The 25,293-nt window shown below is 34.4% G+C and overlaps 2 protein-coding genes across 2 annotated transcripts; one reads left to right on the top strand and one right to left on the bottom strand.

Moving 5' to 3' along the window:
* Positions 1–7,972: 7,972 nt before the first annotated feature.
* Positions 7,973–12,171, top strand: LOC120155066 (ninja-family protein AFP3-like). The gene is made up of 4 exons (XM_039166644.1): positions 7,973–8,516; positions 9,120–9,469; positions 10,446–10,534; positions 12,033–12,171. The coding sequence occupies exons 1-4, from the start codon at positions 7,973–7,975 to the stop codon at positions 12,169–12,171; spliced, it is 1,122 nt and encodes a 373-aa protein (XP_039022575.1).
* A 450-nt stretch (positions 12,172–12,621) lies between these two features.
* On the bottom strand, positions 12,622–20,059 carry LOC120155072. The gene is made up of 3 exons (XM_039166646.1): positions 19,125–20,059; positions 18,419–18,832; positions 12,622–13,518 (listed from the first exon to the last, which is right to left on the bottom strand). The coding sequence occupies exons 2-3, from the start codon at positions 18,680–18,682 to the stop codon at positions 12,775–12,777; spliced, it is 1,008 nt and encodes a 335-aa protein (XP_039022577.1). The 5' UTR covers positions 18,683–18,832; positions 19,125–20,059; the 3' UTR covers positions 12,622–12,774.
* Between the last annotated feature and the right edge of the window lie 5,234 nt (positions 20,060–25,293).

Genomic DNA, 25,293 nt, shown 5'->3' on the forward strand with positions numbered 1-25,293 from the left:
CAAGTAGGTAACTGAATATGGCTCAAATGACTATTATAAGAAATTGGAGGACAATTGAAATTAAATTACAAGTTCTGGAATTAAGTGATAAAAGAATCAGCCATGGATATATAGATTTAAGTGATAAAAGAATCAGCCATGGATATGTAGATTATAATTTATCTCATTAAAGGTACTTAGATGATAAATTATGAGAATATTTCGATTAGGTAAAATTACGAAATTACCTTTATGTTGGAAAATGACAAGTATTGTCCCTGGAAGTGGATTAATAATCTAAAAAGAATTATTGATCTGATAAAACTATTGATGTGCATAAGAAATGTAAGTTTTACTTGGAAATTATGGATAACCGGTTTTTAACCCCAATAGGGTTTATGCTAGATACTAGAAGTCTTTTAAGGAATCATTTCAAGATCAAAGAATGTTTGAGGAAGCAATTAATCATAGGATCTCTATATTATATTATTTTCGTTAAAAGTTAATATCGAAATTATCTAGTTAAGAAATTACGAAAATGCCCTTGAGAGGTAAAATAGTCTGAGTTGACTCTGAATGAGAAAATACTTTGAGGATTTATACTTAACTCGATTAAGTACGAATTTAATTATTAAGATCATGTCTTTGTAAAGAAAAATTCATGATATTTCGTTTGTAAAGTCTGAGAATGCACTTGACCCGAAAATATCCGAGTAATGAGTAAATACTTGAAGAATAATTTGTCGGGGTATTCTGCTGTCAGAATTGTTCGAAATGACTGAAATAAATAATAAGATTGAATTTAATAATAAGATCAGACGGAAGAAAAAGATTAAAATACACTGAATCTGTAAAATGACCAAAATACCCATGTAATAGAAATGACCCAAGAATACCACCAAGCTCAGGAATGATTGGATATCCTCGAGCTCTGAAATGAATGGAATAAAACTGAACACCAAAATTACCAAAATACCCTTATGGCCTATATTAAGTAAATGTCTTGGATTAATTAAGGAATACAAATAAGCATAGGTGTTGAACTACCTTTAAAAGTTATGGAACACAGCTTAAGTGAGCCGATCAACCTTAATGATATGTCAGTACCTGAACGGCTTAAATATTACTTGAATGCGTGTTTGTCTACTCAAGTTTGACTCGATGATAATTTTGGAAGTATTCAGCCCAGCTCAACTCTAGATCGCATTCAGATCTAAGAATTGGATATTTGTTTGACAAATCAACCACAAAGACCGAATTGAACTAAACGGAAGTACAATATGTATTCGAAATTCAGAAACGTCTGAATTACTTTGGAAAACCCCAAAGTAACTGGAATGGACTTGATTGCTAAATAAGCTAAGTAACCTCAATGACTGAGGATTAAGTAAGTGAATTGAATAAGTCTGAAAATTCTGATGAGTTTATAAGATGTACTGTCCTTATGAAAGATGAACTACAAATCAAGCACGTCAGTATTTCATGATACAGTGGAAGCGTGAACATGGAATAAAGACATTGAAAGATTTATTCAGCGATGATTCCGAAGATTATATATGGATTAGAATTTGTGGTATTAAAGTGTAACTACCCTGTGAGGACAATGAATTGACCAGTCGATAAGCATTAGTTCTGGGAGTTATTCATCTGGAGTTGTTCGATAATCTAATCAATCGACAAAGATTGTAAAGGATTTGAAATACCCTTATGATTCGTTAAGCTTCTGAAAAATGTCTGAATAAGATATGATCCTGATGAATCACATTTTGAATAACTGATGATTTCGTCAGTTAATGAACTCTTCCCATGGTGATTCGAAATTCCAACGTTCTATCGGCATACTGAAGATCTATGTTTCTCTGCCTTATAAGATTATCCAGTCCCTCTAAATAATATCCATAAACTCTGGTGTGTTCCCTACTCACATGAATATTTTATCTGATTTTCGATTTGAATTCTGATATGATACTTGACATGGATTCTGATATGATACTTGACATGGATTCTGATCTGATATCTGACATGGATTCTGATCTGATACTTGACTTGGATTCTGATATGATACTTGACCTGGATTTTGATATGATACTTGACCTGATTTATGTTTTGATTTTTGATATATCCGTTTACGGACGAACATATTTTACTTGGGGGTAATGTTGGAGGAAGTATACATGAAGGCTCATCAGCTGTGTGCTCAGGGCCTTACGTACCGGCTCCTCGGCTGTGTGCTCAGGGCCTTACTTACCGGCTCCTCGGCTGTGTGCTCAGGGCTTACTGGACTTGACGGTGGGTGTATGGTTCTGGGGAACCTACACATTTTGGACTTGACGGATGGGGGTATATATATATATATATATATATATATATATATATATATATATATATATATATATATATGTTTTAAAAAGATCTGAAAAGTTACATGATTTTTGGGAACACACTATATAACCTATTATGATCTCCTGAACTCAGTAATTCGAAATATTTATCTGAACTGAAAGCTCATTGTTCGTTACCCCGAAATATCTGTAGGATCTTCGCTCAGTATAAAGATCTGTAGATGTCTGAACCGAAAAGGAAATATATGTTTATTTGTATCTGCATGTTCTTCAGCATCATTTAGTAGTTCTGTATTACTGAGCTTTCCAAAGCTCACTCTATTACTCATCTTTTCAGGTTAAAAGAATTGTACAAGTGCATCTATCGACTTCAGTAAGGGAGTTCTTCCGGTGTTGTTGCAGATTATGGTACATGTGATTAGGGGGCATGTAATTGTATTTTGTTTTATATATAAGTCTGAAAATATGTTTTATTTTTAAATATGGACAAATGATTTTATAAGTTTACATGTTCTGATAAAAAGTTTTAAATTTTTCGCTATTTTTACAGTGGGTTGCTCTGGTGGCCCTAATGTGACAACCCAGATCTGATCGGGTTACCCGCATCAGTCTGGGGGGTTACTCAATCGGTTAAACCGGCCGGTCCCGTCCGATTTTAATAACCATGGTATTTATCCTATCATGTTTTCATTTAATTGTGTGTCGTTTTTTAAGGCAAAAAAATCAAAAAGTATTTTTTTTATTCCAACAAAGAAAAGACATTTTTTTAGTGACGAATTATAAAATAAATGGTTGTGTTTTATTACCTAATGCGGTAATTCCATTTTCAGAATAAAGAAAATATGACTAAATAAATTGTAAATAATTTAAATATTTACAAGAAGGAATCTAAAATTGTAAAGTCTTTTAAAATAAAGAAAGGAGAGTAGGTGAGATTACATAATCGGCGCGTGGGCATAACAAAACTGGATAGCATCAGTGCGAGACCTTCTCCTTTGCATGCAAACTTGCCTCGCTTGTTGTCACACCTTGTCCTCCGCCACGCGTACACATATTTTCATTACACGTGTGCTCTTTAAAAATGAATCTTTTTAATTTAAAAATTTTAATCTAAGAAAGTATTGTTTTTATTTTTTTCTTTTATCTTTGTTGATCGACGCGGTAATAATTTTAATATTAGTTGTCGACTGTAAGTATTTATTATTGTCATTTTATTTTTTATATTGTATCTTTATTTTCTTTTCAATAAGTCTGTCTGTATAACACGTTTTTATATGTCTTTATAACACGTTTTTTTATGTCTTTTGGTATGTTTTTCGATTGTTTGGTCGTTGATTTCATTTATTTTTTATAAGGATTGATTTGACATCGTAATGATTGATGAAAATGACACTTATCTGTTATATTATTGATTTTCCCTACTTTTGACTTTAAATTAGATTTGGATATCTATTATACGTTCGTGAATAACTTTTCACTTCGCTCGAGATTGATTTACGATTTTTCGGTGGTCTTTTAATAGCTTGATCCTCTTTTTTGGTTCGTTTGCCTAAACGATCAGATTTATTTGTATCAATCTTCGTTCGAGTTTTCTTGGTAATATTTTAATCATTCCTTATATGATCCTTATGCGACCTTAAGTTACTAGTTTTTGTATCAATAATTATAGGAAATCGTCCTAATCATGTGTTTAATTTACAATTATAATTGTAAATCTAATTCAAAATTAGTGATATATATATATATTTAAAAGTAAATTACGATATGATTTCAAATTTTCTTTCCAAGAATCTTAAACCAAGGGGTTAAGTTTTATAATATGGTATGGATTCACTACAGCAAAATTGTTCTACAGCGGCGTTTTTAGCGGCGTTTTAAGATTAAACGCCACTAACTTTAAACATACAACGGCGTTTACATTTCAAACGCCACAAATGGTAACTTTAGCGGCGCTTTTATACAAAACGCCACGACAGAGTAGTACTTTAGTGACGTTTTTATACAAACGCCGCTATAGACTCGTACTTTAGTGGCCTTTTTATAAAAAACGCCACGATAGAGTAGTACTTTAGCGGTGTTTTTATACAAACGCCGCTATAAACTCGTACTTTAGTGGCGTTTTTATAAAAATGCCGCAATAGACTTGTACTTTAGTGGCGTTTTTATACAAACGCTGCTATAGGCTTGTACTTTAGTAGCGTTTTTGTACAAACGTCACGATAGACTCGTACAGTAGTAGCGTTTTTATACAAACGCCGCTATAGGCTTATACTTTAGTAGCGTTTTTGTACAAACGTCGCGATAGACTCGTACAGTATTCATTCATTCATTAACCTGATTGTTCCTCTTTTCTTTGACAGGTCAGTAAGCATACACAACATTTTGAATCAGATTTCTCGGTTTGCAAAAGACATGAAAGTGCTTTTGGTGGAAAAAGTTTATGTTGTAAATGTTTTGGGTATTTTCTTGACCCTTTCACATCAACTGGACTAATGCCTTGATTTTTTTAAAAATTAATGCCATTAGTTTGTTAGCTTTGAACTTAATATTCTTTAAAGATATCATGTATGATGAATGATGATAAATTGCTTTCTTTAATAAATTACTTACCTTTATATTCTCTAGCTCCGAAAAGGATGTTTCTTTAAGTTTGTTGTTATGGATGTCAAGTTTATTGGAAAATGCTACAGGTTAAATTTGGGTAATAAAAGAGTAGAAAACAACATTTGACAAATTAGTTTTAATTTGCAAAATCAATTTCTTTTAGCTATAGAGAGGTAATTAGCGGCGTTTGTATCTTAAAACGTCGCTATAGATATGACCTTTTGCGGCGTTTGTTCTAAAAAACGCCGCTATATACCAGATCTTTTGCGGTGTTTGTGGGAAAAACGCCGCTAAATCTCAAGACATATTGCGGTGTTTGTGGGAAAAACGCTGCTAAATCTCAACACCTATTGCGGCGTTTGTGGGAAAAACTCCGCTAAATCTCAACACCTATTGCGGCGTTTGTTGGAAAAACGCCGCTAAATATCAACACCTATTACGGCGTTTTTTGTTACCAAACGCCGTGAACTTTAGCGACGCTATTTTCAGCGGCGCTTTTTGCGGCGTTTGTTATAGCGCCGCAGGTGTTTTTTGTAGCGTTTAAAAACGCCGCTATAGGTAAAAAAAAACACCGCAAATGTACAGTTTTGCTGTAGTGATTAATATATAATATAAATATTAATATCAAAATTTATTGTTTACTTTTTGTATTTCCACATTATATTTTTATCCCATTTCCAAAATGGATCTATCTAGAACTAATTATGGGCCCACTTTTAACATGATTGATTATTGAAGAGATTATGTTATTTTATTGGTTGAAATTCTTTTGAAATTTTTACTATTTATAATGGGCAAAACTTTCAAGATAATGTTCTCGAATTTTTTATTTAACGCTATAATGTACTCCTAAGATTAATTGCTCAAATAGGGGGAATTGCACAGTGTTGGTCGTAGGTCGTCATGCCTTCCGGGCGACCTACGGCGTGGCAGCTTCCCAGCATAGGTCGCCATGCCCTCCGGGCGACCTTGTAGGTCGCCATGCACGCCAGGCGACATGGTAGGTTGCCATGCACGTTGGGCGACCTTGTCCTTGGCCTTGCTCCCCGCTGCATGCTCGCATGCTCCCCATTGCATGCAGGCGACCTCTTCCGACGTGCATGGCGACCTCTTCCGACATGCATGGCGCATGCAAAGCTTCATCCTCTCACCACAGCACGTAGCAAAGCTTCATCCTCTCGCCACAGCTCGTATAGAACACTTTTGTCGTGATTTCATTGTTGCATGCATGAGGGAGACAGGGGTGAGGGAGGCAGAGCCACCTTTGTCGTGATTTCAACAGAATCACGGAGGAGTTCGAGCCGCTTGCATGGCGACCTACAAGGTCGCACCGAGTGTATGGCGACCTATGATCTCGTTTGGCTTGCATGGCGACCAATCCATGCACTGTATAATTCACACCATTTGAACAATTATTTATTGGACATTATCACGTGAATTATTTTTTTTCACATCAATATCTCGTGAGTTTTGCCATTTATAATGCTAAATAAATAATAAAATTCATAAATGTAAATCTTATAACTTACTAAACAATTATGAGTACGCATATTTATATTAAGAAATAATAGACTATAAAGTGTTTATTATATCTTTATTAACTGTTAATATTACATATTAATCATATTTTAATTCAGTTAAAGGAAATAGAAAATCCACTTCACTAAATAACAATGAATAATGATATGATTATCTTTTCAAACTTCTTTTTATGCAAATATCTTCTCAAGCTTTTATAGTTTCTTTATGGAGTAGTATTTTTTTATATATTTTAAGAATATCATATAATTAAATTTAAGTGTAATTGATATGATTATATAATAATTACTTGTTTAAATAATAATCATAATTTGTAGGTATGTTGAATAGTATATAATTGAATGTTTCTAATTACACTCTTCGATTGTTAGAGACTTGTGAGAATTAATATAATTTTGCAAGTAATTATACAATTCAAATTAATAATTAGTATCATTTTGAAATTTAAATTTATATAATTTGTAATTATATTTTGCAAGATTATTTATACTATGTCAATGAAACATGTTATTGTAATTACAAGAATAATAATTGTAGTTTTATTCAATTTCACAGTTGTGTTCAAACTTCAAACACACGTTTAATACTAATAAATAAATTCAAAGATTAAACACAAAACTAATAAAAATTTAATCTATAATCATTTATTAAATAAATATTTATAAACATGTATTTAATATAAAATACTTCTAATTTATATTTATACAACAAAAGAGAAAAATACAAAACACAACTTGCCAAGTCTTTCGCGGCCAAGGTTTTATTGTTGGGTTAGTAACGTATCAGAGTATTGACTTAAAATATTTATGTTTTCTATACATTTTAATATATTAATAATTAATATATAAATTTAAAAATTTTGTATATTTTCCTAATTGTTGAATGAATAAAAATAATTTATTAAAATTAAACATAAAAATAAGATATTTTTATGAATAGAATAGAAATCAAGATCCGAGCTGGGTATGTATGATAAACAATGGAAAGTCGAAACATAATGTTTTTGCGGTAAAATTCGTACTCGAATGAGTTTGTGTTATGAGTGAGCGAGCGAGTTGCAACAATGCCACAACAGTAACCGTATGTTTCCATCTTTTCCCACCTCCATGTTCTTCCTCCCCACTGATTACCACGTGTGGTTCATTCTCATCTGTGCTGTGTCATCTATAATATCTCATCAAAATTGTTTCCAATCTGGGTATCTTTCTATGAGAGGTCTTTTTAACACAAAACAATCAACTCTCTCCCCCTACAGTTTCAGTTTCTGTGTTTTCATCGATCGTGTAAGCTTTTACCTGATTATATTTTCTGGGTTTTGTCACTTTTTTTCTTCTTCTCTTCATTGTAATTTCAGTTCGTTTTTATGATCATGTGTTGTTGCTGTTTCTTCATTCTTCTTAAATCTTATCAGTCTTTTTACTGTTGATGTGTTTGGTTCTTTCTATTGATTTGTTTCTGAATCTGTGGTTTCTTTCAACAGGAAGAGGGAAGTTCTTTGACCTTCTTTAATGGCGGAAGCTAAAGTGATCGACGACAAGGTTGAACAACAACCGATTCAATTTTTTCCCGGATTTTCATTCGAAAAACGTGTTTCAAAACAGACCCAAGATTCCTTTCCTGAAGCTAACCTTAATCTCAGGCTATCTCTGGGTGGGATTTACGGTACTGGGTACACCAAACAAAACCCGTTAACCAGATCATCTTCCATAGCTGGAGAAGTGGTTAAGAGGAATTTCATCGACCAGGCGGGAGACACGACGCCGAAGAGTTATCTTCCGATGCCGAGGTCTTGTTCGTTGCCTGTACAAGTGGAGAGGAGTAGAAGGGTGGTGAGTGTTAAGGAGTTAAGGTTGATGAAGCGAGCTGAGGCGAAGAAACGAGCCGAGGAGAAGCATAGGAATGCCATGAAAGGGACTGATAAAGAAAGGTTCTTAACGGCGGCCACGGCGGCGCCATGTTTTCCTGCTGGAGTTCCTGCTTGGGCTGCTGCTAAAAACCCTGCGTTTAATAGAGCCATTGATACGACAAAGAAAGGCTTCGGAAACTCTGAAGGTATGATTCCTTTTTCCCTTTCCATGATGGAATCTCTTTGGAATTTAACGAGTTTGAGCCGTCTGATTTTTGCTCAGCTTCTAGTAGTTTCAAATTTCACGTTGAACTCCAGCTTCTTACAGCTTGTACTTAATTTGACTCAGCATTGACAGGCTTAGATATTCATGCCATCAAAATAAGAAATATTATTACATAAATCCGAGATTCGAATATACGTTGGACATACGTTACATAAATCCGAGATTCGAATATACGTCGGACATACGTCATGTAAATATGAGATTCGAATATATGTCGGACGTACGTCATGTAGATCTGACATTCGAATATATGTCGACATTCGCCAGATAAATTTGAGATTTAAATGTATGTCGGATATACATTAGACAAATTTGAGATTCGAATATGCGTCGGATATACATTAAAGATAGATATTTAATGAAAATTTTGAATAACTTATATTTAAAGCATCCATATTTTATACTCTTGCCTTTAATTACTTACTTTCTCATAATTTAGACATTAAATATGAAAAATCCGAACATCATAGCCTAGATACACATATTCGAATGCATGTCGTGTTTGAAAAAAAATTCAATGCAGGAGTAGGTGCAGCATCGTCTTCTAACCTAATCAAGTCCGAACTAGGGATCACCTCCGGTGCTGCAAACTTCGTCAAACTTGAGCTGAAGGAAACCGAATCGGAGAATACGACGAAGAAGGCTAAACTTTCCAATAGTTGGATTCAAGATGAGGGGATGGAAGTGATGAAAGCAATGCCTACTGTGTCCACCACCTGCCTCGACGGGAGGAAAATACAAGGGTTTCTTTACAAATACACCAAAGAACAGGTGATCATAGTGTGTGTTTGCCACGGGCACTTCCTTTCACCGGAAGAATTCGTGAAGCACGCCGGCGGTAGGGATGTTGAAAACCCGATAAAGCATATCAAGGTCTGCACAACCTCCTTTTACTAATTAAGATCAATATGCGATGAGCCGGAGAGAGTTCAACTTGTAAAACAATGACCGTTATTTTAATTCTTGATGATGGCTTTTTAGCATGGATGTATAAACTTTGCCTTGTTTAAGAACTCCATTGAGTAACTTTCTTAGTATGAACAGGGCCAAGAACTCCATTGAGTAACTTTCTTAGTATGAACAGGGCCGTGGCAGGATTTTCGGGGGTCCTGTACAAATTCGTATAAAGGAGCCCCTATTTTTTAGATATATTCAATTTCGGGGCAATAATAGTGGCGTTTTCTTGACAAACGCCGCAATAAATCTATCTATAATGGCGTTTTACCAATAAAGCCGCAATAATAGTTGCGTTTTTTAAAAAAAAACGTCGCAATAAATATATCTATAGTGACGTTTATTGGTAAAACGCTACTATATATTTTTTTGGGGCTTTTTTGGGGGGCCCTGTGCGGTCACACAGTTTGCGCCCCTCAGCCACGACCCTGAGTATGAAGGTGAAGGCTTGACAATATAAGTATCACAGCTTTGCTTTACAATCATGTAAAGCACATAGAAACTTCATACAATCTTCTCTTTTTCTTCGTCTTTTGTTTCTTTTCCATTCATCTTATTTAATAGTTCTTTAACGATGTTTTGTTAGAGTATTACTTCTGGATTTATGTCCAAACTATTTAATTATAATTTATGAATTATCTGTTTATATTTATTCACGTCAAATAATATAATAGAATAATAGTGTATTATTGAGTTTTATAAAATTCAATGTTGGAACTTATTTTTCGTGTGCATGTTGTTAAATTTTGGTGGTGAAGACCACAACAACTTGAGAAGAATTTCGTAAGAAGTTAATTAGAATAGAATACCTTAGATTTGTATGGGAAAATCTATTTGCAAGATGGTCATTGATATTGAATCAGTAAACTATATTTGCAAGTGAACCATTTCGTAGAACCTGGATTTAAGGGAATCTGGTTTAGGGGTCTCCAGGGTGGCCTTTGGTTTAGGGGTATCTGGATTTTCTTTTAAGGTTTGTGGAAGGTTTTTTTTTTTGTTCTGCGTACCTTTTTGGAAGGAACCGCCACCTTTGTCTCCATCTTCCCGTCTTCATTAAAAACAAAGATACACATCAGTTAATGTTTTCTTATACTAATTAAGGACTTTAAATTGAAAATGAGTGAAATTTTGTATCTTAAAGCCGATTTTAATATATAAAAAGAACCAATTTCTTTCAGGATAAATTATATCATTCATCATTCAATTATTTTCTCTCTCTTATATGGGTTATTGTAGTTTAAAACTTTTCAATTTTATAACAAAATTTTCGAATTGCTTCTATTTGCTCACTCCAACTTATTTTATTAATATTTTCTTAATGATGTGACATGTTTTATTATTATTTTTGCCGCATAGTATTAAAATAAAGTAAAGGTCATTTTTGTCTTTGTAATAAACTCAATTTATTATTTTCAATTTAATCATCGAAGTTGCTCAATTGCATCAATGTTTAAAATATTTACTATTGTTTAGGATTATAAGTTAGGGTTTAGGGTTTATAATTTAGAGTTTTAATTAGGGTTAGGATATAAGATGATGCAATTAAACATTTTCGAGTGCCAAATTGATACGAAAATACGACATGAGTAAAAATGATAAATTGAGTCTATTACAAAGACAACATTAACCTTTTTTGTCTAAAAATAAAAATCCTAGCCTCGACCCCAAACTCTAAATCACAACTTTTAAATCATAAAACTCAAACTCTCAACTCTAAATAACAATCCACAAAATTTAAATTGCAACCCCAACCTCACATAACAACCTAGAAATCCCAAATTACAACCCTAAACTATAAATTGCAATATTCAAACTTCAAATAAACTAAAACCCAAAATTACAACACCCAGACTCCAAATTGTAATCTATAAACTCCAAATCGCACTAGCTTAAACTCAAGTTATAACCTCCACTTTCACCCACAGTTGGAGCATCGGGATGAAGTAGGGGTTCAAATGGGTATGAATTATTGGGGTATGATTTAAGGTTTGAAAATATTTTATTCTTTTTATTTTAAGACACATTTGACATAAATATTAATAAAATATACAATATCATAATAAAAATATTATTAAAATAATCCATGTCATCAATGATCGACTAAGACATGAATAATTAAACATTTTAATTATTAACTTAAGGATTTTAAAATTTTAGTAAAAAAATAAAAGAGAAGATATTTGAGCGATTAACAATGTAATTTACCCATTTCTACCGTATAATAAAATACTTGATAAATGGAATGGAATGTCTATGAATTTGCTGGGTATCATCTCTTTGCTCCCTCAAACAATCCTTCATCGCTTCAGCCGAGGTGACGCTCTCATTACGATTTGCAGTCTCGGAGAACAGTCTGGTCGTCCGGAGATCCAGCAATGGACTCGAACGGCGCAGCTGTCACCGTACTCGCGGGATTTAGACATCCAATTCATTTGTTCACTGTTGAAACTGGTGTGAATACTGAACAACGATTCGTTTGAAGTCATACTCCATTCGGCTCGGTTTGCCGTGCTTGGGATGGTATCCGGCCCGAAGTTGCTGACGGGGTGACTGCATCTTTATCGGCCGAAGCTGGTGACGAAGATGATGATATTTTATTTTCACTAGCGTTGGCTGCTTGATGAGGCTTATTTGTATTAGTTCCCCTTACATCTCCTGATTCCACAGCTGAAATGCATGAGAAATCAAACAAATGTGTAGCTTTTTAATATTTTCTATGCCTACCCACAACTTCCACATCCCCTCTCAGTTCCGATGCACGATTCACAATTCACAATTCATACAACTATTCGCATGCTAAAATAAGATAGAAATAATGATGTAAAATTTATTTAGAGAAATGTAAATTTTATTGTGAAAAATAAAATTATTATAAACCAAATGTATTTTAAAAAATGAAAATAAATATAAAAAATATTTTTAAAAAATTTATAAATATTATAAAATTACAAGTTTTATAACAAGAATAAAAGAAATGGATTAGTGATTTATTTATTTATTTTTGATGAGATATGGATTGTTACACTTATCGATATAGTAACACAGGCAGCCTCGCACTCAAGGCAATATACAAAAGGTAAGCATTTTATAGTACAAAGTGTCTCTCTTTACAAAAAGAAAAGAATTTTAAGAAAAATCTATATCTTATACATAAATATTTAAACATTCTATTATATCTTATAAAAATATTTAAGAGAAATGGAAAAGAGTGGATGTAACATAAGTTAAGTTTCATACGAGGAAAACAATATCCTCTGTGCATTTAGCAGTGCATCAGATCCTTTCTTACTGTTCTCCACAATCTTCTCTATCAGTTGCTTTTCCATTTCATCATCACAGTCACCATATTCATCTTCATTAACACCGACATCAAGCAATCCATGAACCCTTGAAGTTTGATCTTCCGATGTTCTTCCCCCACCATAAATGGCCTCCTCCATTATGTTCTTCGGACACCGATGCAGGAAGGAACCGTTTGTGCTCTTTCCATCATACTTAGGCAGCTCGTCTTGATGGTTACTTTGATAAATGTCCAGTCCCGCATCATCTTCTTCTTCGGATTCATCCGTCTTCGACAGTACCTGGCAAGCTTCGTTGTATGCATCTAAAGCTTCCCCTGATAGTTTCATAACTAGAGGATCGGATAGGTAATCGAACTCTTCATTAAATTTCCATTCGCTGTTAGAGACCTTACATGAATTCTTATTCTCTGATTTCATTAGCTTCACCTTCCTCTGGCTGTTCCGGAGGGCCGTCTCAAGTTCCTCAACGTGTTCTTCAAGCCTCGATTGAATGACTTCATGTAGACGCAAGCTCAACTCTCGCGGTGAGACTGCATAATTTCCGGAATGAGTAGTTGAACTGCCACATCTATCTTCGTCAGACACAGATTCGACAAGAGCCTGCACATTGACCATATCGGACCTCAATTCACCGTCGGTGAAATCCGCTACAAAATCCAGGTCAAGCTGCATAAATTTTTAGCCGTACTGTTAGACATCCAGGCAAGTGCGCAGGCATGGAAAAAGATTCAAACCAAAGAGCTTTCCCTGATGTTATGATTATTATTATTTACACGTGTTGACGAAAACGGGTAAAGAAAACGAAAGAACACGAGAATTTTACGAGGTTCGGCAATGTGCTTACGTCCTCGGTGCCTAGGCGGTGCTAGAAGTTTTATTCAATGATATTTTAGGTCTAGGTTACATCTCTATTTATAATAGAAAACCCTGGTACATAATTACAAAATCAACCCTGTACCGTACCGCGGGGGCTGCGCCCCCACACCCCCAACCCACATAATTCGTAACCCCACAACGAGACTTTCTTTGTAAGGACAGTTGATGTTCGCTTCGCTCACTCCGCTCCATCTCCTGTCCTCTTTACTGGTATATTTATGAGCCATACCTAACAAATCTCCACCTTGGCGAATATCCTGCCCCTTGGAAACTTCAATGTGGGTTGGGTTACCTTGCTTCTTTAACAACTCGAAACATTCAACAAGTCCAAGCAATGCTTGAACTTGTCTGTCGTAACTGGCTTGGTGAACATATCAGCGGCATTCTCATCAGTATGTACCTTCTGAAACAAAACCTCTCCAGATGCAACCAACTCTCTGATCTTGTGGAACCTTACATCAATATGTTAGTTCTAGCACGATACACCTGATTCTTAGCCAAGTGAATAGCACTTTGATTATCACAAAGCAACTGAACTCCACCTTGTTGAACACCCAACTCCTTCACTAAACCAGTAAGCCATAAAGCTTCTTTTGCAGCTTCAGCGCTGCCATGTATTCAGCTTCAGTTGTAGATAGTGCCACGACAGATTGAACAGTAGACTTCCAGCAAATAGGCCCTCCACCAAGAGTAAACACATACCCTGTCGTAGATCTTCTATTATCCAAGTCACCTGCATAATCTGAATCCACATATCCTACAACCAAAGGATTATCCCGCTGACTCCCAAAAACAATTCCATGTCCCACAGTACCCTTTAAGTACCGAAAGATCCACTTGACTGCATCCCAATGTTGCTTACCAGGTTTAGACATGTACTTACAAACTTGACTAACAGTATGAGCTAAATCAGGACGAGTACATACCATCGCATACATCAAGCAGCCAACAACATTAGAATACGGAACCTTTGCCATATCTTCAGCTTCCTTATCTGTCTTGGGGCACTGTTCTGATGAGAGCTTAAAGTGATTCGCCAATGGAGTGCTAACTGGTTTCGCGCTGCTCATCGCAAACCTTTCTAGCATTTTCTCAACATAACCCCGTGAGATAGCCGCAGTTTCCTTGAGTCTCTGTCCCTGCAAATTTCCATTCCAAGAATTTTCTTTGCAGCACCTAAATCTTTCATATCAAATTCCTGACTCAATAAAGTTTTCAAACCGATAACATCATCCATGTTCTCGCAGCAATCAACATATCATCAACATACAGTAATAGAAAAATAAAAGAACCATCATCAAGGCTCTTAACATAGACACAACAATCATACTCACATCGGTTGTAGCCAATCTTGATCATATAGGAGTCAAACCGTTTATACCACTGTCTCGGAGACTGTTTCAACCCGTACAAAGATTTCTTCAATCTGCAAACTAAATGCTCGTTTCCAGGTTGAGTGAAACCTTCAGGTTGCGCATGTAGATCTGCTCCTCTAAATCACCATGCAAAAAAGCAGTTTTAACATCCATCTGCTCTAAATGCAAATCCCAACTAGCCACCAATACAAGTACTGCTCGGATTGAAGTGTGCCTGACCACAGGAGAAAAGATTTCATCATAATCAACTCCTTTCTGCTGTGAAAAACCCTTCGCTACCAAACGAGCCTTGAACTTCTCCCCCTCTTTTTCTGTTACTACTGGTTTTTTCTTATACACCCATTTGCAACCAATCGGCTTCTTACCCTCAGGAAGGGGAACTAACTCCCATGTGCGATTGTGATTCAAAGACTCCATCTCCTCAACCATGGCTGCCATCCACTTGTCGTTTTCCTGACTAGTAACGGCATCATGAAAAGTAACCGGATCATCACTGCTAATAATAAGTGCAAAAGATGCCAAGTCTTCAAAACCCAATCTGTTCGGAGGCTTTATATTCGTCCGTCTCACCTGTCTCTGGCGAGACTATAATCCTGCAAATCATCCGTAGTGGAACCACCAGAAGTCGGTTGAGAAGTTTCTGGTTTCTCAACTGGAAACTGCTCGAAATCCACCACTGTCGTGTCTTGCTTCTGCTGCAACATGGATTGTTCATCAAAAACGACATCTCTACTAATCACAACTTTCTTCGCAACTGGATCCCAGAACTTGAATCCTTTGACACCTTTCTTGTAACCCAGAAAAATGCACTCATTCGATTTTGCATCAAGTTTGGATCTCTCATCAGCAGGTACATGCACATAAGCAGGACAACCAAAAATCCGTAAGTTATCAAAACTAACATCATGACCAGTCCATACCTCTTCTGCAACTTTCCCAGCCAGCGATGCCCTTGGCGATCTGTTGATAAGGTAACACGCCATGTTAACAGCCTCAGCCCAGAAGTGTTTGGGAAGCCCCGCATTCAACCGCAAACATCTGGCTCTTTCATTCAACGACCTGTTCATTCGTTCCGCAACACCATTCTGTTGTGGTGTCTTGCGCACTGTAAAATGCCTCTGAATCCCATGCTCCTTACAGAATTGTAGGAATGTGAATCTGTGTACTCCGTACCATTATCAGACCGCAAACACTTGATTTTTCGTCCTGTTTGGTTTTCTACCTCAGCTTTCCACAGCTTGAACTTCTCAAAAACTTCAGATTTCTGTTTCAAAAATACACCCAAACTTTCCGTGAAAAATCATCAATAAAAGTAACATAGTACCTAGATCCACCCAAAGACGATGTCGTGGAAGGCCCCATACATCAGAATGCACATAATCAAGAATCCCTTGAGTTGTGTGCTTCGCAGTCTTGAAACGGACTTTAGTCTGTTTACCAAGAACACAATACTTGCAAAAGTCGAGCTTACAGCTTTTGACACCATGCAACAAGTTTCTCTTGTGTAATTCTGTCATACCACGTTCACTAAGATGAGCAAGGCGCATATGCCACAATTTTGTCGTATCATCACAGGACCAACAGAGTGAACTCCACCTGCAACGGTACTCCCTAACAATCTGTAGATATTCCCTGCAGTCATCTTGCCTTTCATCACAGTCAATGCTCCTTTAACAATCCGAATGGTTTCCCTATCCTCGTCAGCCTTAGGGATAAAACCATTCTTGTGCAAAGTGCCCAAGGAAATCAAATTCTTCTTCAAGTCTGGGATATGTCGAACACCACTCAACGTCCGAACGGAGCCATCGTGCATCTTAATTCTGACATCACCAATACCAACAATATTGCAACATCGATCATCACCCAAATAAACCGAACCAGAATTAACCGGCCTGTATGTCGAAAACCATTCCCTATTTGGCGTGATGTGATAAGAACATCCAGAATCAAGAATCCAAGCATCCGTCAATTGTGTCGTTGAAATAGAAAGCATATCACCCTCACTGCAATCAGAAGTATCATCCTCGACCACGTTCAGACTTGGATGAGCCATCACGCTTGTCATCGGTCTGCTTTTTCAACTTCGGACAGTCTCGCTTCATATGTCTCGCCTCCTTGCACTTGTAACAGTGAATCGTCTTCTTATCCCTGGATTTGGATCTGGAATTCCGCTTCCCGGACCCTGCCTTCTCTGGCTTCCGTCCCGATCTCGATTACCCTTGACATATAAGCTATCGGCTTGAGAGCTTTCCCCTGCATTCTGCTTCCGCTGGTTGTGAGCCAACAAGGCTGCAGTAATCTCCTCAACGTTGATAGTCTCTTTCCCATATGTAAGAGTAGTCACCATGTGTTCGTAAGAGGAAGGCAACGAACACAACAGAATCATCGCTCTGTCTTCATCCTCAATTTTCACATCAAGCCGAGCCAGATCAGAAACGATTTGATTGAAGACATTCACGTGTTGCGCCAAATCGTGATCGTCCTGCATCTTCAGCCCATACAGCCGCTGCTTCAGATACAGTTTGTCGTTAAGGATTTGGACATAAAACTGACTTTCCAACTTCCTCCAAATTTCGTCTGGAGACGATAGATGCATGACGTGATACATGACCTCGTCCGCAAGCATAATCGTATGGTTCCGCCGCTCGCTGCTGCAATTCTTCCCAATCTTCCTCATCCATCGACGCGGCTTTGTAGGTCGCAAAGCCTTCAAGATCCCTTGCTGCGCCAATAGATCCTTCACCTCGTTGCCATAATCGAAGTTACCCTGACCATCGAATTTCGCGACTTCGAATTTTGCTCCTGACATCTGATACCAATTGTTGACGAAAACGGGTAAAGAAAACGAAAGAACACGAGAATTTTACGAGGTTCGGCAATGTGCTTACGTCCTCGGTGCCTAGGCGGTGCTAGAAGTTTTTATTCAATGATATTTTAGGTCTAGGTTACATCTCTATTTATAATAGAAAACCCTGGTACATAATTACAAAATCAACCCTGTACCGTACCGCGGGGGCTGCGCCCCCACACCCCCAACCCACATAATTCGTAACCCCACAACGAGACTTTCTTTGTAAGGACAGTTGATGTTCGCTTCGCTCACTCCGCTCCATCTCCTGTCCTCTTTACTGGTATATTTATGAGCCATACCTAACAACACGCAACGCCTATAAATGGTTTGAAACACTCTATAAACAACACATCCATTTTTAAAAAATAAAGCAACCATGATGCTGATATCGACCGGCAATAAAGTACAAGGAATTCGTCAGAAATATGGAAATGAAGCAACGGGTCATCAAACAATACATTACCTCGACAAGATCAGACACTCTTTTCTCCAGGTTAGATACATTCATGTTTAGACCCATCCTCTCGAGTTCAGCTTCAAGCTCGGCTTCAATTCGACTCATTGACTCCAAACTTCCCTCTACCCTATCATAATAAGATTCTCTACCATAACATCGTTTCAAATTATCCAAATTCTGTTCAACCCTGTCATGAATCGAATTGTCATACGTCGCCTGTGATTCATTCTTCTCATTAGCTATCTCATGAACTGTCATTGAATTTTTCATCTCAAGCTCATCTCGAAGATCTTGAACTACATTCTCAGTATGCTTTAATAACCCTCTCAATTTCGAAACTTCCCTTTTGGTTTATGATGTAAGAAGACATTATACCAATAGAAATCCCGAGACATAAGAGAACTACTCCATCGTCCGGACCTGGTTTGCATAATGAATAATGTATTAAGACAAATACATCAAATATAACAAGTGAATATATTGCTCCGGGTGCAATGAAGAGAAGCGGAGACATACTTATATGCAGAATTTGAGAACAATAAACAAATAAACTGAACTCAACGCCAAATCATGTTATTTTGCATCAAGCTTAAGCTCACACAGAAAAAATAGAATGCAACATGTCAAACACATACCAATCCAAAGCTGAATCCGGATTCCGAGTTACATGGAACTGCATATTAAAGGAAATGAGCGAAATGTAAAGTAGTACCCTGTGTGAATGCATCTGCTTTTCGTTATCCATTTTGCAAGGAACACTTTGTTCTCCACTGCACCAGTTCCTCTCTTAAATTTCAACTTCTTGGGGGGATCCAACGAACTTGATTTTGGTAACGGAGGGATCCCGTACATATCCACTCTTTTCCGAAGTGGCTTGATTATGCATCTTACTATCCATAGTTCCATTCGATCCACTCGAAGAACCGCCATTGCTCTGCTGATTAACTGGCTTCCATCGGTTACGATCAGTGGTCTCGATATAACAGATGGTGGCGATGGAAGAGAAGTACATACGTACTCTTCCATCTCAACATGTTGCATATATAGTTCAGCCATCATGGAACTCTCTAAGGAACTTAAAGGTTTAAGTAAATGACCATATGAATATCTAGTTTCAAGTAAGCTGGTTTTCCTATGAGGATCACTGAAAATGTCCATTCTAGGTCCCTTTCTACATTGATCTTCTCTTAGGCTTGGATCATTTGAGAATCCGTATGCTAAACTTGATTGAGAAATCGAATAGCAATCGGCGCAAGTCCCAAACTTCCCACCATATCACTATCGAATCCGCTAGCGGAATCCACTTCAGCTGAAACATCTCTTCCTTTGAATAAACATCGCCCTGGAGTTTGCTTCTCGGAGCCGATCCGCAGAAGGGACCGGTCCCAATTTCAGCCTTTTGAGTTCTTAACTCAGGATAGCTAGTCCTATACCTACGGTGATTACGCCAATATTCAGCAAAACACCCAGCAGTTGCTGCTGCTGCAACAAGCCATGAATCCATTTCAGAAACTAACGTTTCTTCAACATGAAACTTAACCCTTATTTCGATTTTTCGACATCTAGAACCTCGAATAGACAATTACCATGAATCCAGGTTTGGAAAAGCAAACATCATTGACCTCATAACTCCAACCTCTTTAGCAATTCAGGACAATAATCAATTAGAGAATGAAATCTTCTTGAATATACTGAAAACAGTGCAAGCTAAGCTTGAAACTCCTGACATGAATTCATTTCAGAAAACTTAACCCTTAATTCTAATTTTCTGAGCAACAATTACAATTAATCTCAGTTCGAAAAAGAAAATCAATGCCTCACAACTCAAACAATCCCGAGCATTCAGCAGATAATCAATAATAAACATATGGAGCTAAGGTTGAAACTCTAAATTCCAGAAAATTAAAGAAGGCAATGAAATGAACCACAACACAAACCTTAAAAGAAACAAACAAATATGCTCTTTTCAATCTACAATCTTCAGACAAAAAAACTTAATGATCAAAACCCCATTTCCCCAAGACAAACAACAAGAACCACATGATTCAGAAAACGGATTAAAAATCCAAGCTTTACCCGTTTGAAAACAATATGAAAACTGAACACACAAAAATGGACAGAATGGAACCCGTTTGCACTCAAAGTGAAGCTGACAAAATGATTTTGCTTGCTTCAACTAATAATAAAATAATAAAAAAATTCAAGGAAAGGGTGTTAATGTTTTTTACTTATTTTTGAGAATTTAGAGAAGTTGTGAATTGGAATCAAACATACCCAGTTTGAAAAAGACAGTTTGTTAGTTTGATAATCGAGATTGGGGAGAACAAGACCCGTTGCTTTGTTATCTACACAAACTACTAATAAAAAAAATATCAAGTGTTTATTCTGAAAATTTATTCAATAAATCTATATTATTACAGTAAATTACACAAAAACTAATAAAAAAGTATAAATACATCTTTTAAAAATTGTTAATTTTAATAGATATGTTATCTAATTCACTATGATTATATATCATTAAATATATTTTTTTATTTAAATCCTAAATCTGTAGATCCAAGCAAAGTCAAGTTAGTCCATTCATGTAATGTAAACTCCTCGGTCCTCATGAGAAAAAATTTAGACCAATGAATTTCATTTTTTTAATTTTTAATTTTATGGATTTTAATGGTAAGGAAATTTCGTTCTAAAAAGTTAATACATGAGAAATATAATTTATTAATCTGTCTTTATTATTATGAAAGTTATTTTCAAAAACAAATATCTAAAATATCATATTTTAGTTCAAATATATATATATATATTGTTATTTAAATATTTAAATATTTAAATAATCAAAAGTATGTATTTAAAGTATACAAAATTTTATCTAGGTATTTAAAGTTGACATGTTATATCGACTAAAAATATATTACATACCTAGATAAAAAAATTAGGTACCTACTTGACCAAAAAATATTTTAAACTTAGATAAAAAGATAATATTTTAGGTACCTATTTTGATAAATAGTTTAAAAATTTTCAATTTTTCTCAACTTTCAATTATTCATTTAATAATTCTAATTTATTTTATTAATAATTTTTGTGACATGACATTTTTAGTATTATTTTTATTAATATATTAAAATAAAAATTAAAATTATACCCAAACCTAAAATCATAAACCTCTCATATTAATAAAATAATATAGGTGATTTAAATAGGAATAATTTGAAACTTAAGTGATTAAATTAAAAAAATAAACTTCAATGACCAAATAGAAGTGAGAAGATAGTGAGTGATGAATGATGTAATTTACCATAAAAATACCACGTACAACTATTCTGTTAAGATTTTAACGGATGGGTACCAAAATGAAAACTAAACTAAACGTCATGTATGATTCTGAAAAACAAAATATTAAGTACGAAAACAAAACAAAAGTAATAGTTTAGGTATTAAACGTATAGCCTATCTTAAATAAAATAACAAAATAATTATTTATAAATAATAACAATAATAATTAATAGATCCCTTCACAAATCTCTTATCACTCTACTTATAATCATTTATTAATTTTATAATCACTTAAAATTAATTGAAAATATAGTTTATACTCCTATTGTATTAAGCTTATTTATAGATATAGAATTCTACATAAAATACTTTAAGAATATGATATAATCTAATATAATATCAATTTTATAGTATACATGCTTACAAAATCAAACTACTATTATCTAGTTAGATAAGATTTGTGCAAGGGCTGAGTCATTTAGTCATAGATAAAAAATGTTAAACTATGATTTTAGTCCCTGTATTATATTCAACTTAGAAAACTAGTCTCTATCTTTATTTTAGTATAATGTAATCCTCTTATTATTAGTGCATTTTTAATCTAAAGACTAGTTTGGTATTACTTTTGAAAAGTACTATAAAAAATGTTTTTAAAAGTATTTTTGAAAAATGCAGTTTAATTTTTGATTGTTTAGGATTATCATTAAAAATGATTTTGAAAAGATAAAATATTTATTTTACACATTATACTGTAAAGTGAAAATATAGTATTTGAAGATAAAAATATAATTTCACCCTAAAAATGATTTACCACAGCAAAATAAAAAAATTTGAGCTTTTGAGGTTATTTTGCAAATCAATTTTCTAACCATAATTTTAAATCAATTTTTGGTTGTTTAACATTGATTCCCGGATAAAAATTCACTTTCCAAGTCATTTTTTCTAACCATAATGTCAAATAGTTCAGAATTATTTTTGAACAGATACTATATTGTACTTACTTCAAATTAATAAAAAATAAATTTATTAATAAAATATAAAATAACTAGAAAATATATTTTTTAAAATTTTAATAGAATCAAGTCATCAGAGTCGAAACAGATACAACTCAACCCAACCAATTTTATTAAAAAGGTTAAAAATTATAAGACAGAAAGCACAGATCTAATCTAACCAAAAGCACAGCTCATAACTTCACCGAGCAAGAAAAATATATAGGAAAGATGTGGTTATAATAAGCATGGATCTGATAATTTTATATACGAAATAATTACAATATATTATATGAAAATTTATTAGAACATTTATATTCAACATCATATATAAAAAGTAAATTATACGGATGATTACTTTTACTTTCAGTTTGTATTATTTCAAAAAGTAATGATTTAATCACTTACATTATAAATTTATCTTAATTTAATCACTGATTCGTCAGTTTTCATTAATTTGATTATGTGACATATTAATTAAAAAATTAATTTTAAATTTGACCTTAAGCTTTAATTTTTTAATTTTATTCAAAAGAACATAATAATCATCTTTAAAAAAAAACCTTCTCTTCTAAAACCTAAATCTTAACCTTAAATTTATTGCTACCATTTTCTTCATTGTCCGCATTATCTCCGACAAAGAAGAACTCCAGAAAGGTTAGGTTCTATCGCAGCAATCATGCTTCCAATTGCCAACCCGGCAAGGGCACCTGCAATAAACCTTACTCCTCTAGTAGCCCGACGAATAGGATTGCACCGCAACCGTCACCGTCGCCTTTCTCATCATTCTCTAGAATTCCAATCTCAACGGTAACAACCCTAATAGTTGTTTACCTTATCGACTAAAACCATCATCGTTTACCTTATCGACTCTGATGCCATCCCTCACCCATTCTTGACCTACGCTCTCTGCCTTTACTACTTATTGCCTCACTCTTCGTATTGTCGTCCTGAAAAGACCTAACGTTGTCGTGCACCTTTCTTCCATTCCTCTAATTGCAAACTTACTACTATTACCCCCTTTACAACAGAATTCCGACATAGTTGTAGTTTTCGAAATAGTTCTCAATCTCTTCGGAATTCCTTTTCGCTTAAGATATATGGATGGTGGTTAAAGGTGACCACGACAGCAAGTTTAGGGTTAGATAAAATTTTAGTTTTTTTAAGGGTAAAAAAAATGAACTTTAGGATCTTCAGGGGTTAAATTTAAAATTAATTTTTTTTGTCAATATGTCATACTATCAAATTAACGAGAGTACGTTAATGCCTCAATCATCGATGACTAAAAATAAAAGTGATTGGTCGTGTAAGTTACCTTATATATAATTACATGTATGATTAGAAAGTTACTAAATAATTGAATTTTAGTATAATTATTTGTAGTTGTAATAAGAATATCTTGTTACGCTCTTGAATCCGTAGATGAAGTGTAAGAACTAAAATAATAATGTGTAATAATTAATGTAATAATTTTAAATTTTGTTTATTTATTTAATTTTAATTATTCAGTCCTACTAAATTGTGTCTAATTACAATTTACTATATTATTACCTATAAAATAAATAGATATTTCTCTAATTTTGGATGACTTGTGCTGCCACACTTTTACCTGCTCTCACGAAAACTCCTAAACTCTCTCTCTCTCACTCATCTAACAATTCATTAAATTAATTCATTTCTTCCCACCAACCCTTTTACATGTATAATATTATATCAATCCTAAATTATATTTTTATAAATATTGTTCTAATAATTGTCGATACAAATTATTTTATTTTATTTTCATATTAATCCAAAAATCCACGTGTAATATCATTAGTGTTATTTTTTTACATTATTAATAATATTATATGTTCATGTAAACTTTAGTAATTTAATTTAGATTTATACATCGAAGCAGCAAGACAAGTAGAAATCTATTACTGAACTATATAATTTCCATATTCATGTTATTTTTTATTTATACACATACACATATACATATACACAAGTACTTGTATATGCATAATATGAATTATTCACTCAAAATATTTTTTCAGATATTATAATTTGGGATAGACCGAAGGATATTGGATACGATTATTTTCAAAAAACTTAAATTTTCATATAATTTAAATATTTTCTATTAATAATATTTTTTTTATCAAGCTAAAGGTGATTACAAAGTAGTATCTATTTTATGTATTCTCAACCATTTGATAATGAACATTCAATCACTCTTACAGTCGCTGATGCTCGAACCAGTGACCTCTAGGAACATCAACAATTTTTTACCTTTTAAATTTTTAATATATGTTTTTAAAATTCATATCCTAATCTAAAATTTTACCTATGTATCTATTATAATTCGTCGCACTTAACCATATTAATGTCACAATAGCATGCAGATCCCAATCCAATAGAACCAACACACTTTCCAAAAGATATACAATTTATGGACCAACTCCAACTGTTTCTGAATTAGCAACGCCTTCTCTTCCCACTTACTTCATCAACTTCACCACCCAATTTCAGAAACCAATCTATTTTCAACTTTCATCGTCACTTCCTTTCCCTACAAGCAATCATCAACATTTTAGACCCGAATCTCATTATTGATTCAAACAACCATCG

The sequence above is a fragment of the Hibiscus syriacus genome, unplaced genomic scaffold (genome assembly GCF_006381635.1).
Source record: "Hibiscus syriacus cultivar Baekdansim isolate YM2019G1 unplaced genomic scaffold, ASM638163v2 tig00111161_pilon, whole genome shotgun sequence".
In the NCBI taxonomy this organism is placed as follows: Eukaryota; Viridiplantae; Streptophyta; class Magnoliopsida; order Malvales; family Malvaceae; genus Hibiscus; species Hibiscus syriacus.

What these genes read in the sequence shown, in the direction of transcription:
- LOC120155066 (XM_039166644.1), top strand. Translation starts at nt 7,973, where the DNA reads ATGGCGGAAGCTAAAGTGATCGACGACAAGGTTGAACAACAACCGATT. An exon ending in ACCCGATAAAGCATATCAAG is followed by an intron (nt 9,470 to 10,445) that starts GTCTGCACAACC and finishes ACCATTTCGTAG; the next exon opens with AACCTGGATTTAAGGGAATC. An exon ending in TCTTTTAAGGTTTGTGGAAG is followed by an intron (nt 10,535 to 12,032) that starts GTTTTTTTTTTT and finishes ATTCGTTTGAAG; the next exon opens with TCATACTCCATTCGGCTCGG.
- LOC120155072 (XM_039166646.1), bottom strand. Translation starts at nt 18,682, where the DNA reads ATGAAAAATTCAATGACAGTTCATGAGATAGCTAATGAGAAGAATGAA. An exon ending in GAGTGTCTGATCTTGTCGAG is followed by an intron (nt 13,519 to 18,418) that starts GTAATGTATTGT and finishes AAATTTATGCAG; the next exon opens with CTTGACCTGGATTTTGTAGC.